Below are 17,385 nucleotides of genomic sequence, written 5' to 3' on the forward strand. Positions count from 1 at the left end.
ACAACAACGCAAACAACGCATGTTGTCCCGAACTAATTAAATGTGCAAGTGAAGCAGTAATCTAGCTTATAGATAAATGGTTGACTATTCGTAAATGCATTATTTGGGTTCCCACGCACAGACCATAGAAGGCATTCATCTGAGCTATAAATGAATTATGCTGCCACTCCGATTCTGACATGCAAGTGCACATGTTTGTATTTAAAACAACCAAATGCTACACATTCTGGTATGTACATGTTTTGTTAGTCAACTAATATGGCTCTATTTACAGTAATGGCCTCAATGCAGTTGGCATTTTGTTAAGCTAACGTTTCTTTTCTGCACTCACATGAAGAAATGTAATTTGCAAACAACACTCCTTAGTGGCATTTTGTGGCTAAAACGGCATGAAACTGACATTCGAAGAAATTGTAAATAAATACATATTTAAATAAAGCACTAATGCCAGAGGTGCAGCATTGCTTTTGTGTAAACTAAAAGAACTATTTTTATACCCTGTACCCGTAGGGTAAAAAGGGTATATTAGGTTTGTGCAAAGTATGTAACATGTATGTAACAAAGTATGAAACATGAAAAAGCAAGCGCAATCATATTTAAATCGGTACAGGTCTATGTTCTTGCTAATTAAGTTATATTCCATATAAATCTAAGAAAAAACGACAATCCTACATTTGCAGACTGGGGAGAATATGTCCATCCCCAGCTGACCTTTTGTTTCTACAGCCAGCCACCTCTTTTGAAATGCTTAGGGACTTAAAATACTGACAGGTAAGAATTTCTGTACGAAAAATTAAATACTAAATGCCCACTCCTTAGGACTTTGATCAAATTTCGAAGTTACAATTTTAAAAGAATTGCTCTAAAGTTGTTTATAAATATATAAATAAATAAGTAAATAAATATAGTAATATACTGGTACATAAGCAATTTTAGAATTACACAAAGTTAAAATACTTGTAAAAGCAACTTAAACTACATGTAAAAAACTAAAATATGTACGTGTTACATATTATTGTTGTTCTTTTTATTGGATCTTCTTTGAAATTGAAATTAAATGTAACAGGAAAAAAGGAAGATTCAAATTGTATTAGATTCTCCTCTCCAATATACAGATCTATTGAGATCGCATCTTTTGAATATTTTAAATACTCTTTAAGCTACCCTCGTAGAGGGTATTTATACGGCTTTTAATTTTATTATATTCTTTAAATTAGCCTTTTATGAAAGGTCGCTACTTCATTGCTACTCTGTCCGTCTGCTGCTGATATTGTTGTTGTGGTTGTTGTTGCTGCTGCTGCTGCTGCTGCTGTGTACGATTGGCTGGCCACAAAATATGCCAACACGTTGGTAGCCAAGTGTGGCACAGTTGCAGTTGCCAGGCAGCACCTTTGCTAGCATGAATGTGTGAGTGCCTGCGAGTTCATGCATATAGTATATCATGTGTGAAACCTCCATAAGTAATATGCATAGTATACACACAAACACACACACACACACACACATACTACATATACATGGCAATATGCGACGGCAATTTGGCTGTGAACTGTGCGCGCCAACACGCCAAGAAGTGGCTAGCCAAAGAAAAGGCAACCACATGCTAGCACGTGTAGTGTACACTACACACACATACATATATATGTATGTTCGAGCATTTACATACATACTTACATGCATAGACTACCCATATGCATACTCGTATGAGGAGAAGATGAAACAGAGGCGTTGCTATTTCGTCTTTGGCAATGGGAAAACAGTTTATCCTTGAGATATAAACTGACACTTAAACAACTCAAGCGTACACACACATATACTATATGTACGTATGTATGTTGTGCACATACAAATGCTGCCATGTACGGGTAGTATGTCTTTCTTCGTGTTTGTGCGTTTGTGTGTGAGCAACGCAAACATACAAACATAAACACACAAACACACGCGGACCCATGGAAAAAATGCCTTGCATTAAAGCAAACACTCACATACACACACGCACACATACACACAGTCAATTGCATTGACTAGCTAGCTGCAGGAAAAAGTTTGAAAAAAGTGTAGCATACCGAGCGGCGCGATTTGGAATAAAAATACGCATTGCGGCGCGCTGTGCATGCATAAATATATTGAAGCGGATATAAGAAAACACACATGCCCATGTGTACATATACATATATGTATATATGTATTTTTACATCTATTTAGACTGCAATTTATTTTAATTTTGTTTTACACCGTAGCGCGCACATTAGCACAAAGGCGCCAAATCAACGTTAACTGCCGTTGAAAAAGTTCAGCAATTAAATTAAATTGCATTCATGTTGCCCACAAATTCACGTTTTTACCGCCACAGTCATTGTTGTTGTCGTGTTTTTATTGAAATTAAATTGTTCGCGTTAAATTTCAGTGCAGCAAACTGTATAGTATGTGGGGGAGCGAGTGATGATTATGTTTGCCTCTTCGAGTCCTCTTCGCCATCCGCACGTTAGTCAATGTCATGTTGCCTCGCACTCGGGTTTTTTGTGGTTTGTCTGTAACTGTTTAAGTGTGCGTGTCTGAATGAATGTGAGAGTCTGAGTGTCAGTGTGTGTGTGTGTGTGTGTGTGTGTGTGTGCACAGTGCGTGCACATGCTGCTCCCACTGATATGAAATATTTGTTCAATGCGCTGTTGGCATTTGGGTTTGTCTCTGTATCTGTGTCTCTTCTGTCGCTCATTGGGTTTGTTTAACTCATTCCGTCATTTTATCAACAGTGGCAGCTGCCAGCGCTGTTTGTTTAGTTTAATTGGAATTTCATTTCCAATTCTTTACCTTTTTTCTCATGTTTTCATTTATGTGAAGCGTTTAAAATTACATCTATTTGTTGTTTCAGTCAAACCGCAATGTATGCATATAAGTTAATAACATTTTTGTTGACACAAATATGTGTATGGAATGATACTACTAATTGGATTGTATATATTAGTCAAATATTTTGAATGGCCTGCACTTTTTCTTCAATGATTTTCGTTTACTGTATTTGTAAATATATCTTAGTTAAACATAGAGAAGTATTTAATTATTTCGAATGGTTTTAATTTGGTGTGCATTTATTGAGCCCTTTGTCCTATTTGTCCATTTCAAAAAAATATCTAAAACAAATGCACACATATTAGTGGTCTGGGTTTGAGAATTTTCATAAACCATCGTTCAGAAGAAACTTTCATATTTAGAAAGGTACGTGTAGAGTTTTGGAAGAAGTCGATTTTTTGTCGCCTGCCTTATTAATATGAGCACCAAAAAGCGACAGAGGAGGAAAAAATCGCATTCATCAAGGTTCTTCAGGGGCTGTTAATACAAACTTTTATTAATTAAAAACTTAAATGAAAATAGTTATTTAAGCACGTACCGGTTCGTCAAACTCGAGCGACTGAGGCATTTACAAAATACGGCTGCCATTTGGCTTGGGAAATCATAAATTTAAATCCTGTTTAAATTTTTAGTAAACTGAAAGCCTAATTCGACTTTTCAATTAGTGAAAAAATTCAACTTCCACAAATAACATATCGCTACTGCACAATATGATGGATGATATCTAGCTTGAGAACTCTTCTATATGTTTCATGAATTGGAGCACTATTTAAAATTTAAAAGCTTTTTCAGAATCTTCAAATTATTTTGTATGCAATCGACGTACAGTTGATTTGATAATTCAAAACTAAATCAAATGAGACTTTGCACGCGACAAGTAACCATAACCGCCATTCGATTAATCGAATGCGAAACCAAAATAGGCTTACTAAATGCAATTATACTCCAGTAATACTGTTTCGAAGTGCAACGGGTTAGGTTTTCTTTTCGACTTTTCCTATTCATGCTGAATCGAACGCACTGACTCAATATTGCCGAATTTTACCAAAAGTGTTTGAAGTCATTGATTCGTAGGACGGGTTTTAAATTGTGTGTGGAAACAAATTTCAGGATCAGGAATGTCAAAAGCCAATTCTCATGCATGGAATCAAATATTTAAATGAGCACAAACGGACAGAAGTAGAACGAATAACAAATAAAATGATAAATGAACGGCAGAAGCCTGAAGGCCGCAGCTAACTTACGCGTTTAAAACCATAAACGTTATTATGAAACAACAAATAAACTTATTTATTATCGATATTCTGCATTTGCCATTCATGGATGCCTTGTGGAAAAACAAACGATTAAAAATAGTTGTCAGGGTTTTTACATGCAATATAGTATCTTTCACATATAAACTTGATGCATTTCTGGATTACGCGAGACATAACAATGAATGCTTGATTGGCTTTAAAAGTGTTCAAATAATTAAGAATGCAGATATAGTATGCAATACGTTGGCCTTAATGTTATTCCTTCACACGAAAGTTCTCAAACACCAAAAATATCTATTTAAGCCAGCTCAGTATAATTTCATAAACTAGCAAAGTGGCCAGACTTTCTCCATTTTCCTTCATTTGGTAATTACAAGCAACGCTTAAAATTCCAAATGGTTGGTTGCCGCAAGACTTTAATTCAATTATCAAATTGTTGCAAAACTGCTCGGCGCGCTCAAAATGCGTTTAAACGAAGGCCACACAATTGTGGACGCCGGAATATCGCCCTAGCGGTCCCTCCATTTATTTTGGCTGTTGATTAGCAGAGCTTACCACAAACAAGCAAACACACTTACAAACGTAAACACGAAATACACAGACACTCACACACGCTGTAAATACCACTGCAGCAGCCAATTAAATGTACTTTAATTTATTGCCAGCATTCAGGTTTTGATTGAAAAGTGTAGAAACATTTAAAGCTCATGCGCTTGCGGCCACCTATTTAATTTATTTGATTATTTTTTGTTTTATTCACAAATGCACAAGCAGGCACTTATTTATGCATTTGATTTTCGATGGAGCTCTTTTTGCTAAATTTAACAAACTTCAATTAGCGGATGTGTGCATATTTATTACAACATTTATTTAGCATTGTGTGTAAGTTAGAATATTGGATTTATGTTTTGTTCCCACTGGAAAATGAAATTTGCATAAAATGTACACACATATGTGCATGCAAAAAAGGACTATTCAAATGAAATGGCAATTCAGGCCACATCAGGAGGCAGTGTAGGGGACGGTAACAGACTGCTTTGAAATTGGCTCGAGAGTCGGAATCAAAGCGGCAGGTAAATGAAAACGGCTTAAGGCGAACACACAAGTGCAGGATTAGGCGGCGAATGTAAAAAAGAACATCCGCAAAATGACCGAAAAACCCGGAAATTGCCATTTAATATCGCCCAAAGCCACTGTAGTATAGAAGTGTACAGGTGTGCTATTGTAAGCGAGTGGATGTAAGCGAGTGGATGAGTATGTGTGTGTCCATGTATGTTTCTGCAAAATATTATAAGCTACTTCCGAACTTTTGCTGGCTTGGAGTAAAAGAAACAAGAGTATTATGGTTAACGGAAAAGAATACACTTGCCCAAAAGTAAATCCTATTTACTGGCATGTCTGCAAATCAATAGATAAATCCCCAATTTCAAAAATTAAACTAAAAAGAAACTGCATAAGCCCCATTTATGAGGCTTTTTCTATTAAAAAGTATGTATGTATATATGTTTATCACAATTCCGTCAGAAAAAGAAAGCAATTTTATTCCAACTTAGTCTGCATGTTTTTAAATTAAAGCATTCGACACACTGACAAATTCCTAGGTTGTTGAAAATGCTTCCTCTATTGCTGAATTTAGTTAGATCGCACTCTCAAAATAGTAACAGTCCTGAATTCACCTCCATTCAACTTTTAAATGCAATTTCAGACAAACGCTTTACTACTGGTTGGCTTAAGAAGATCATTTATATTCACTTAGCTCACTCCCTTCGGTAGGGTATACAATCAGTGGGTGATTATCTACAAAAATCCAATGTCTTTATGTGTCGCTTCCACCACTTTCAATTGATTAATGGGCGGATTCTGCGTCTGGGCCAAAGAAATACGATTACAGCAGCGTCGCATGTGTGTTCTGAGGTCTATGCAACATATTGTGCGTCACATATCGATGATTAAGGAGTTTGCAACTTTTTTCTGGCTGCCAGTAACAGCAGCAGCAGCAGCAGTAACAACAACAGTAACAGCAACCATAACAAGTTGTGCGAGAGAAATGAACACGCGTTGTAGTGTTTTGTGCGTGTATCAAGCCGCGTGTAGCAAAAATTATTTCTCCGACTACAATGTGGATTTATTTTTTATTCTGCTGCTAACACACGTTCACATACATACACATACATCCACACCCACACACATACACTTACAGACACATTGTGTCTATACACAAAAGTACCAAAGCATATGCCACGTTCACAGGCAAACATTTCATATTGATGCCCCAGGTTCGGTCAGGCGCGCATATGCCACACAAAAAATGTGTGTGTGGATATTTGTGCCATCCATACCCATGTGCATACAAGACTGTAATAATCGTTAGGGTAATTCATATGTAATTAGGATTAGATTCTTTCACATAAAATAACTTTAAACTGAAGGCTACAAATTATACAACACTTTTTTTCCAAATACTGAAATTTAAAAACAGGATATAAGAAGTGTGAAAGCAAATGCTCCGTATATTCATTTTTCTTAGTTGTAGTCTAATCGAAAGTGTTTAAGTGGGTCATTATTTAACCTTTAGATCTCTGGCAGCGACAAAACAGATGTGAAGGCGGTATAAACATAAAATAAAAACGAAAAATATACACTTTAATTAAGTTATGTGTATATTATATAAATTAAAAAGAAAGACCAACTTAGAGAGGGAATACTTTTTAAACACGATTTCTCACTACTCTTACAATACTAAGTAACGTAAATATGAACATAATCGTTGACTTGTGATTCACCGTTTTCCCACTTTCTAACGCGCTCTTCCGTTATAAAAACCTTAAATAGAAGGCTTTGACTTGAAATGTAAGTCCTAATGAAAACAAACTGCATTATTGATGCAATCATATCTGCAGAAGCAGGAGACTATCTGTATTTTGTTTTTAATGTTAATATCTAGATATCCAAGCACACTTATGAGATTTAGCTGAACTAGTGGTTGTGTTAAATTTATGTAGAAAAGTTTAGCACACATTCTATAAATTTTAACCTTTTTTATATTCATCAGCCTTTCAAGTAACATTTTATAAGTTGGACATAAAAATAAAGTAAATACCACATTTATATAAATAGCAAAGAATTATTTCTGATCCACCCTAATGCTAAAAGCTTGGACATGTTATTGTTTGCTGTTTAAAAAAGGCATTGTTAAATCCACCATGAAGTTTATAAGGCAGAAAATGAGACGTCAGATTTGTGACACACACGCATACACGCAGTTAGAATATTTTATTGTATTGGGCTATACTATATTCGTTTTGAGGACAAACCTAAACCAACCAAGCCAAACCGAAAGCCATGCATAAAGCTCTTATAGCATTTTATTGTGCATTAATTTTAATTAACCTCATATTTAACTGCGTAACAGGCCGCTTCATAAACGGCCAACTAATTAGAAAAGGGTTTCTCCCCACATTGGCCACATAATCACTGGCAAAGGACAACAGAACATGGTGCTTAACTCACCATAAAATGTAACCGAAATGGTCAAAAATATGTAGATATTTCAATTACGAAATTGAAGACCCAAAAGGGGCACGCACAGGACCAGCCTTGCATGTAAAAATCAACTGTAAATATATAGGAAATTCCACATTTTCATAACACTATAACATACGTACATATACACATTCATAGGTGGGAATGGTCGCTCTATAGGGCCATTTAGTTGGCAGCCAGCAAATATTTAAATGCAATTTGCGAGGGCATAAGTTATGACCACGGAAAGTTGCTAAAATAAAAATGTGGCTAAAATCGAGTTACAACAAGTTGAGTGCCATTGAAATTGGCGTTATATGTCTGCCAAAAAATGAATTTGGCAAGCGACACACGCACTGACTGCTTTTTATGTGCGCCTTCGGTATGTAAGCATATTTGTTTGTGTGTGTGTGTGTTTATGTAAATGCTGTGCTCATAATTTATCTCGCTGCAGAAGGGCGAAGTATGCCAAGCATAACAAGAAATATATGTACTTAACTTAAAATTTTTTTGACATACTTCAAGGCGCCGCACACACCTACACAGATGCTGGCAACGCCAAATTGAAATAGGGACAGAGACGAGGAAGCAGGGAGGGGGTGTGGCAGAGGCGACAGCTTCAACTTGTTGACGTTGCCAGCAAACGGATGTGTACGCAAGTAGTGGGCGTAAAACGCTGGAAGGACGTGGCAGAGGTAGCAGCAGCAGCAGCAGCAACAAAAAAATCACAAAGCACAGAATTCAACAAATTGTTGAATGTATGTATACATATACTATATATGGTCATATACAAATACATGTATATACAAGTAATATGCATCTGTCTGTGTGTGTATAAGCAAACGTCATGGTGCGGCCTTTGTGTTGTTGCCGTTGTTGTATACTTGTAAAAACCAACACACGGCATACATTGGGCGCTGGACTAACTGTTTGTGGTGTGTCTCTCTGTCTGTCCCGCTGTTAGTATGTACGAAAATATTAATGTATATGTGTGTGCGAGTGTGTATCAAGAGCAAAGGAATGTAGAGAACGAAACGCCTGCCCAAAGCCGGAACGAAACATAGTTCGTCCAAGCAGTGCCTGTTGACGCTGAAACCAACCAAACGAGGGCTGGAGTTGGGGACGAAGGCAGGACGAGCCATGAAACGTTAAAGAGCAAATAAATGGTCCGAAACAAACAAACGAAAAAATTCAAGAAGCAAATCATACACACACACCCACAGACATAAACTGAAGCAATTTAGTTAGGTGGTGGGGAGAGAGATGAGGAGGCAGCTAACATCCTATGTGCCCAGCAAAAACAGCAACAGCGGTCGCTACAGCCTCAGCCGCTGTTGCCAACGTCGACGTCGACGTCATTTTACTTGTTGTTTTTCTCTGCCCAGTAAAGTGCGTAAAACGCAGGCAGCTAACAAAACCCTGCACCACTCTCTGCCCACTCTTCAGCTGGATGGGAATACGTGTATGTGTGTGTGCTTTGAACATAAACTTTGGCCAAACACACCGTTACACTTTTATGTACATACACATATATATACTCGTACATATGTACATATATATGTATATACATAAAATTGTTTTTTATTATTATTATTATTTTAAATTTTTTTGGGACAGTTCTTTTTTGTTTAATTTCTGAAATATTTGGTGCATTATTTTTTCCACAGAATTTTAGGCACCCTTTTGTTTGTTTTCAATTTGATGTCGATTTTTTCTCTTAGTAACACTTTTCTTATATGCCATTTATTTACATTTTGCTTGATTTTTTCTACAGATTGCTTGTACTTGAATTTTTTATGAAGCCACAACGAACGAACGCACGCACATGAACACATACATTCTCACACATATATACCGTTTTCTTCTTTCCGCGGATGTGTGTGCGCGGCCATTAACGTCTCACGATGCAAACAGATCGAAATCTCGCTTAACACTGTTGCCTGGTCTGTTAGACATTTGGGATGTCTGCGAATGATGCTGCATTAACAGTACGCTGTTAATTAACATTGCATGACTATTTCCTAAGCAGAGTGAGCATTGAATACGGCCAATAGGTCAGTGTTAACAGTGGTGTTAGGGACGAGAAATGCTAACGCAAGTAAATGCTAAAAAGTAAACTACACAGACCCAGCCAAAATAAAAGAAGCACTGGTGGCAGTAAAACTTTTCAATCTGTTTTTATTCAGCCTCAGTCGGAGTCCCTGTTAAATTATATTTATTAAATATGCTGTTGCATATATTGTGGCCATAACATCTGTTTTCTATCAACCATTGCTGCTGTGGGCAATACGAGTATTACCCGCTCTGTTTACGATGAGCTACACATAGTATATAGTAAATGTGTGCTTGCGTGTGTTGATGTGAGCACACGTTGATTTAAAAGGCAGTTTATGGCACAGTTTCCGTTAAACCAGACTATGCAAAATAGTTTTGCTTACGGCTATTTATCTTTATGTGTGTTTGTGTGTGTGTTAGTGTGCTTGCTGTGTGCATTTGTGCGCAGCCATTGTTATAGTTATGCTTGCTGGCGGCTAAAGGTAATGTTGCCATTTTTATGCGTTGATTTAAGGCATAGAAAATGAACAGCACGAAAACTTCCGATGCAAGTTTTACATACATATACAATGAACATACACACGCGTATAAATGTATAGTACATATACAAAACAAATTGTTGATTGAGATTGAGCTCTCGGTGAAGAGGCAACGGACATGTTACCAAAACCTGTCTGATGAGTACGAGAGTGTATTTGTGTTGATGTATGTGTGTGTACACAGTCGAACCCAACAATACAAGCCAAGTCAGCAACGCGGATAAAAAGGAAGCGTTCTAAAAATGGCGCCCCGCACAAAAAGCTAAAACAGCCACAGCAGACGAGAACGTGCGCAGCATCGTTGTTGTTGTCTTTGGTGCTGCTGGTTTTGCTGTTGCTCCAGAAGCGTCGCGGCATGCGTAAAACACGCACATACACACACCTTTCCTAATGGTGCGCTGTGCTTACATTCATGCCACCGAGGGAATACACATTTACATACGTACATATATATGTTTGTGTACCTATTATATGTGTGTATAAAGTGCTTCTGTTACGCGCCATTTCATTTTGGTTAGCATTGCAGGAAAATGCCTAAAACAACAGCTTAAATATACACCCAGACGTAATTACAACCGCACTAATTACATTCTGTTGAATCCACAATTCAAATTGTGTGTACGCTACGTTGTCTACGTTTGTTTATTGTACGTTTGCATAGTTGATTCCGCTTTAAATTTTAGGTGGCTGCTGCCATAACGCGCTCACCTCTGACGGCGTCGAGCACACGGCGTTGACTGAGCAGCCCGTGATTCGATTCACCTTCCTGTGCGTTCAGTGAGTGCGCAATGTTAACGCACAATGCGACATTTGTGGGCTGCACAGTTGCCACTGTTAAAGTTAACAGAGCCTTGAATACTCTTAACAGCTCCCTGTAGCTGGCCAGCCAAGTTACTAAGTTGGCCAATAGGTCAGTTACACTGCAGTGCTTTCAGTTTGCCGCAATGTTTCGCAAATTTCACTGTTAAATATTCATTTCCATTAACAGACACTGCGAAAAATCGCTTGCTCCATCATATGTATTTGTATTCTATAATTGGTTAATATTTCTAACTAATATTAAACAACAAAGTACATACAATAATATTAAACCGGATTAAACGTCTTCCACAACTGATTTTCTATTATAATCCTTAATTTATTGCAAGGAAATTCTATTTATACACTGTAAATGAAGGGTAAAAAGGTATACTACCGTCTGCCTGTCTTTATGAACCCTAATTCTCCAAGGACAGAGAAAGTACAAGCTTGTGCTTCTGTCTGAGTAACTCCCACTGTTTTTGCTGTTGCTTTGGCCCAGCTCTTTACTGCAACCATACACGACACAAAGTCACGCATAAACACGCATATTGTTTTGTATTGAAACCGTTAATGAACGCATATAACGGTCCCGCCCTATTCTAACTTTACACTCCTGTGTTGATTTATGTTTTTCGATTATTTTCTTTAATTTCAATTTTTCATTTTCTTAATATTGTTCCGATAGGTGTTATAGTAATTACGGCTCAAATTTCTTTGTGCTGTGTAAAATGTTATTGATGGATGTTTTTCTTGTTACCTTATATGTATATTTCCTTTACATCAATAGCCTTGTTTGTCGTCACAAAATTGCTTCTGTTGCTGCATATTTTAAGCTTAAGACACAGCTTGTGTTTAATTCAAATTTAAATCAATTTACATAAGTATTATAGCTGAGGCTCCTCATTAAGCACCACTGGCTCGCCATCCAGCTTACGTATGGTTGGCAAACGTTTAATGCACTCTGCCCGCCACGTGGGCTCGTCTAGGCCCTCGGACAGTGGATTACCCACAACGACCAACTCCTGCAATGACTCGATTTCGGCCAAACGATTGAATTCTGACCAATCTTTGATCAAATTATTGCTTATGTATAACACTTTCAGGCATTTAAGAGCATTCAAGCCCTTCAACTTTTCTATTAGGTTATAGCTGAGCCAGAGTTCCTCCAAAGTTTCAGCGACAGCTTCCTAATGGACGAGTGCAGCTATATTTTTACGGATTTAAAGGACATTGTATGGACTTACCAAACCCGATATTTGTTTAATGTAATTGCGGGATAGAGAAAGCACACGCAGACATTTCATGCCATTCAAGCCAAATATTTTCTCAATCATATTGGTAGACATGCTAATGTGCCTGTAAATGGTCCCAGTTGCTGTTTAAATCAAATTTATTTCTTGTGCGCCCAACTTACTCGCAGTTGACGAGGGTGCCCAGCGTACTGTCCATTTTTTCTATGGGCGGCCATTGGAATTGCAAATCAATGTACTTGGCATTCAATGAGTTTTGTTGTTCGCGCTCCTCCCAGCGTTTGAGCGCCTCCTTAATGGTTGTGGCCTTGGACATTTTGGCAATTCACAATTGACCTATGCAGTCCTCAACCAATTTATGCGTACAAAAAAGCCTGAGACAAATGATAAACAAGTTCATCGTTGCTATTGGTAACAAGCCCATAAATGTAGGCAACAGTTTCTATAAAGCACATCTATTAAGAATATGCCGGAATGCCATTTAAGTTTTAATATTGCTTAAAGTAAACGCACGATTCCATTTTTAAACAGCTTTGAGGAAAGCCCTCCTATCCTCACGCAAAAAGTATCGTTCCTAGAAATATCACTCTTTGCGACAATGACCTAACTGACCCCAGAGTAAATTGGTTTTCCATTTGATATAAACTGGCATTGAGTATAGTATATAAAAGCGAATGATTTCTTGTACATCTTCTGGAAAAATACATTTTTGTATTTGTTGGTAATCGATTCAAAATTCTACAGCAGAGTTTGTTAGCATTGCAGTTAAAGCTAAGCGCTAAATAATAGTCATAAAAGTTCTTAACGACGATCCGTCTTGCCTGTGCCACGCTTTCCGGAAAACAAATGTCTGGGCATTTTGGTGCCGATGAAGCGATCCGCCTCGCCTTTCAGACCCATCTTTGTCACCTTCTTGGCAATGTCGCGCTTAGCCATATCATGTGCCTTCTTCCTGATCGCCAAATTCTTAATGCCCATAGTATCGCGTGATGGTTGGCGTTTCAGAGGCTGTCCGGTCTTCTTAACAATTGCAGACGATTCCTTGTCCAACAGTGGTAGCTTCGGAAGCTTCTTGGATCCCACAGCCACAACGCCACGACGTAGATCGACTACGGATTTTGTGAAGTTGGCATTTTCGGTTCCAGACATATCAACACCAAGGCTCTCCATCGTCTCAACCAGTTTGTGGACAGAACGATCACGCACCTTGGGTTGCTTGTTGCGTGGTATGACTGGCTTGTTCTTTCTGGCGGAGAGACGCTTCTCGTCGCGCAGATCGAAGCGTTTTCCTCGTATCAATTTTGCCATTTCGCGAATCTCCTTAAGAGTTTCATCCATGGTCATATCGGGCACTTCGTAGACACCACTTGCCTCTCGCAAGCCTTCCTCGCGCTCAAGCTCCTCAAGTTTGTCAAATATGTCTGGATCAATGTAGTCTGCAATGTTGCGGCCTTCCCAGAATTCTGGTATCACATCGTAGCGCTCTTCCTCTGGTATTTCTGCGTAATTTTTCTTCAGGTCAAGCGTGTAATCGTCACCCATCTCTTCCTCTATTTCTTTCTCAAGCTTACGCTTCCGTTCAGCCTTGGCCGCGTTTTCTTCCAAACGCGCCAAAGCTTGAGGCGGAATGAATGGTGTACGCTCTTTGTCATCTCGGGGCGCCGGCATTGCTACATGCAGACGGTTCAGGATGTTGTCTACCTTTTTGGTGCGCATTTTCTGATCCACACGATACGAGAGCAAACGCTCGCATGCCTCTATTTTCACGTCCATGACACCGGTCTCCTCCACTGTGGACATAAACAAGACAGGCACTTGTTTATCCTCCTGCAATTTTGTGATTATGGCTTGCCGCTCGGGGGCCAAATCCTCCAGTGACAGGATATCAATTTTGTTTATAGCCAATATAAGTGGTTTATTTGTGAACAGTGGCTTTATGCTCTCAAAGAGCTTCACCTGCTCCTCCAGCGAGTGGCCACACTGCTCCGAAATATCCATGAAGTACAACACGCAAGCGCGTAAATGAGCCAAGGCAGTGATAGCCTGCATTTCAATGACATTGCGTTCCTCCAGCGGGTGGTCAAGTATGCCGGGCGTGTCGATGACCTGCCAGCGCAAATATTTGTAGTCTGTGTGACCCACGTACAAGGACTTGGTTGTGAAGGCATAGGGCTGCACCTCGACATCGGCGCGTGTGATTTTGTTAATGAACGAAGACTTGCCCACGTTTGGGAACCCGCAGATAATAATAGTACGCGAGTATGGATCGATTGTTGGTAGACGTGACAAATGCTGACGTACTTGCTCTAGATATGTCAAGTTAGAAGCCTGACGCTTCATAATAGTAGCCATGCGACCCAAGGCGGCCTTTTTTAGCTGTTTGCAGCGATATAACGAATCACCGTACTTCAACAGGCGCACGTAGTCCTTGGCCACACTGCAAGCAACAGGAAAATTATAATAAAACTAATAATTACTCAACATTAAATACTTACTTATCTATCAGATGTCTGGCTGTGTTTAACTGGCCCAATGCCAATTTGTAATGGTCTTTATCGTACAGCACATTCATCAGATCTGCATAAAACGGGTGGACATCATCTAGCTTGGGGAAATCCTGTATGATCTGCGACAGTCGGTCGTGGAAATTCTGTTGTGTATACTTCACCTTTCGCGTGTAGAAGGCACGAATACGCGATATTTTGTAGTTCTTGTGCACGACGGTGGGAGTCTTACGCTGGGTCTTGGACAGCATAATGTCGATGAAGTCCTGCGGATAAAGAAACAAATGTTATTATTTACTTTTTCGGACTGCTGCGCAGTTTGGTAAACAGAAGCACGAGGTTAGGTTGGTGCTCCGTTGGATGTAAACAATGGGTTTTGGTTTAATGATGCTCACCTTAGCTGGCGGGACCACCATTATTTTCTTGAAGTTGTACAAACTCATTTTTGTAGATTTTTTAACTTTTTTCCACGCAAAATCAAGGAAAAAGTTAATTGCAGCACCACGCGGTGCAAGATAAAAATTCCAAAGGGACTATCGATTATTTTTACACATTATGCAAGACATCGATAGATTTCCATCGGCTACAGATGGGTCGTGATTTGCTGCTGGGACACGATTCTAATATTTTAAAAGTAATTTGTGTGCACATTCCCCCAATTTGTTAGATTTACTTTCATTAGTAAACTTTGTAAATTGATTAGATATTTTATTTTATAAATGTTATCCAATTGTGTTCCTAGTTCAAAGGAAAGGAATATAGGCAATTGTCGATCCCACCCCTACTATCGATAGTTTATGAGTTCTAAAACTCCTGAAGAAAAGAGAATTCCGTAGAGAGCCGTAAGAAACAAATACAGTAATTAGACGAGCCGGGCGCAATAGGTTTATAGCTGATAAATCTCTTTTGCAAACCTTGAGGAGATTTAATAGCAAATTATTGGAAGCTGTCACTACGAAGCTTTGTAGCGCGCAAATTTTCCAAAAACTTAAAATTATTTTAAATCAGTCAAAATGGAGACCAAAACATCACCGTTTCTCCTTACCAAGGATCAACTATCAAAAATATTGCATGAAATTCCTGCCGGCTACATAAAACCCACGGACCCGCTTCTTGTTGCCACAATGCCGCCCTTACCACCTTACCAAAAGCTTGGAGTGCTTGTCGAACGTGACGATATTGTAGACGCTGGCCAGTCTACCATATCCAGTCAAAGCTGTAACAAGAACATTCCGACTAGCGTAACACAATCCTACACCTGTGCCGAGTGCAAACGGACTCTTCCCACAGCGCACCTGTTGGACCTGCACATCACAGAGCAACATGACACGTACTTTGCAGCTAGCGTGGAACGGGGCGATAAGCCTATGTTTTCCTGTTACCTCGAGGAATGCACATTTAAAATGCACACGGCGAAAGAGCGCAAGGATCACTGTATAACTGTACATAAGTTTCCTCCGAACTATCGATTCGATCAGTCCAAATCAAAGGCCTATCACGAAAAGAGCAGGAACGAGGCATCAATGGATGTTGACGAGCTGGCCGGACCAACTCACAACAAAATCCCATACATCAAAGCTTTCAGCTTCGGCCATTACACACAGAGAACCTTCAACACCCGCAGGGAGCGACGCGAACCCGGCACCACTCTGCTCGACGTACAGGATATGAAAGATGCACTAGAGGACATGGACTAGGAGATGGATAGTAATAGTACTTGTAGTTAGGGTTCTATTTATTATGCGAAAGAAACATCAATACATTATATGAAAGCATGTGTTATTAGTGTACTTGCGGAAACCTTGAACATCATTTAGCCTTTGAGGTGGATCTAGAATAGAAGTAAAACATTGTGTTGTATATATAGTTTATATGCATGTTTTTGTATCATTAATTTCGAGGACTGTTTCGACTTACTTGCCCGTGTTGGCATTAATGTAGTGATAGGCCACAACCAGCAGAAAAAGAAATACACCCAAAACGTTGGAGAATATAGCCAATTGTACGTCACTGATCATTTTTAAGTCGAGTCAATACTGTAAACAACATAAATTGAATAAAATTCTTGCTAGTGACACGTCATGTGTGTAAAAACCCATTGTAATTATCAAAATCACAGAGAATTTACGATTTTCTCATATGCATTAATTCGGTCTTAAAGTAAGAACGCTAAACAACGTTTATAACGCTAATTAATAAAAACATTTAACCTTTTCCTCGCGAGAAACAAATGGGCCGGCTTCAATTAGTTCCGTGTTTTGTTACAGATTGTACACAAGTTAGGAAAATAGGGCTGCAAAAAACATATCGATGACATGAGAGCATCGATACTACAATTTGCACGATAGGTCGATATTTTTCAGTGCTGCATAATTCTCTTTTTTAACTCATTGCCCGCGTATATAAATTAAACAACAGATGAAGTCCTTCAGGAGGCACATTGACTACTCAATTTTTAATATGTATTTATATTTAATCAGTCGCAGGGTGCAAAAAAAAAAAACAACCCTCGGCAATATAATAATATGTAAATATAAAAATATGATTATTTTGTGTTGGTCCATATCAGGTATTTTATTGTAAACATTGTTTTATTGTTTTAACAAGT

General features: G+C 38.7%; 4 protein-coding genes across 4 annotated transcripts; 1 reads left to right on the top strand and 3 right to left on the bottom strand.

Moving 5' to 3' along the window:
* Positions 1–11,907: 11,907 nt before the first annotated feature.
* On the bottom strand, positions 11,908–12,589 carry LOC115634517 (dynein light chain 1, axonemal). The gene is made up of 3 exons (XM_030532284.1): positions 12,438–12,589; positions 12,268–12,379; positions 11,908–12,210 (listed from the first exon to the last, which is right to left on the bottom strand). The coding sequence occupies exons 1-3, from the start codon at positions 12,587–12,589 to the stop codon at positions 11,908–11,910; spliced, it is 567 nt and encodes a 188-aa protein (XP_030388144.1).
* A 362-nt stretch (positions 12,590–12,951) lies between these two features.
* Positions 12,952–15,296, bottom strand: LOC115633754 (nucleolar GTP-binding protein 1). Its single transcript, XM_030531228.1, has 3 exons — positions 15,173–15,296; positions 14,769–15,043; positions 12,952–14,710 (listed from the first exon to the last, which is right to left on the bottom strand). The coding sequence occupies exons 1-3, from the start codon at positions 15,218–15,220 to the stop codon at positions 13,075–13,077; spliced, it is 1,959 nt and encodes a 652-aa protein (XP_030387088.1). The 5' UTR covers positions 15,221–15,296; the 3' UTR covers positions 12,952–13,074.
* A 326-nt stretch (positions 15,297–15,622) lies between these two features.
* Positions 15,623–16,817, top strand: LOC115633685 (protein lethal(2)k10201). The gene has a single exon (XM_030531142.1). It carries the CDS (start codon positions 15,791–15,793, stop codon positions 16,472–16,474), a length of 684 nt encoding a protein of 227 aa, XP_030387002.1. The 5' UTR covers positions 15,623–15,790; the 3' UTR covers positions 16,475–16,817.
* On the bottom strand, positions 16,495–17,049 carry LOC115633686 (dolichyl-diphosphooligosaccharide--protein glycosyltransferase subunit 4). Its single transcript, XM_030531143.1, has 3 exons — positions 16,988–17,049; positions 16,695–16,813; positions 16,495–16,608 (listed from the first exon to the last, which is right to left on the bottom strand). Exons 2-3 carry the CDS (start codon positions 16,793–16,795, stop codon positions 16,587–16,589), a joined length of 123 nt encoding a protein of 40 aa, XP_030387003.1. The 5' UTR covers positions 16,796–16,813; positions 16,988–17,049; the 3' UTR covers positions 16,495–16,586.
* Positions 17,050–17,385: the final 336 nt, after the last annotated feature.

This window comes from Scaptodrosophila lebanonensis, unplaced genomic scaffold (genome assembly GCF_003285725.1).
Source record: "Scaptodrosophila lebanonensis strain 11010-0011.00,11010-0021.00 unplaced genomic scaffold, SlebRS2 tig00000001-arrow-pilon, whole genome shotgun sequence".
NCBI lineage: Eukaryota > Metazoa > Arthropoda > Insecta > Diptera > Drosophilidae > Scaptodrosophila > Scaptodrosophila lebanonensis.

Bases quoted from the DNA above. Each gene is read 5' to 3' on its own strand.
- LOC115633686 (XM_030531143.1), bottom strand. From the start codon at position 16,795: ATGATCAGTGACGTACAATTGGCTATATTCTCCAACGTTTTGGGTGTA. The intron at 16,609-16,694 runs GTAAGTCGAAAC...CTTCTATTCTAG, and splicing joins ATTAATGCCAACACGGGCAA to ATCCACCTCAAAGGCTAAAT.
- LOC115633685 (XM_030531142.1), top strand. From the start codon at position 15,791: ATGGAGACCAAAACATCACCGTTTCTCCTTACCAAGGATCAACTATCA.
- LOC115634517 (XM_030532284.1), bottom strand. From the start codon at position 12,589: ATGTCCAAGGCCACAACCATTAAGGAGGCGCTCAAACGCTGGGAGGAG. The intron at 12,380-12,437 runs GTAAGTTGGGCG...GACCATTTACAG, and splicing joins GGCACCCTCGTCAACTGCGA to GCACATTAGCATGTCTACCA. The intron at 12,211-12,267 runs GTAAGTCCATAC...CTCGTCCATTAG, and splicing joins TTAAACAAATATCGGGTTTG to GAAGCTGTCGCTGAAACTTT.
- LOC115633754 (XM_030531228.1), bottom strand. From the start codon at position 15,220: ATGAGTTTGTACAACTTCAAGAAAATAATGGTGGTCCCGCCAGCTAAG. The intron at 15,044-15,172 runs GTGAGCATCATT...CTTTATCCGCAG, and splicing joins TGGTGGTCCCGCCAGCTAAG to GACTTCATCGACATTATGCT. The intron at 14,711-14,768 runs GTAAGTATTTAA...TGTTGCTTGCAG, and splicing joins GCCAGACATCTGATAGATAA to TGTGGCCAAGGACTACGTGC.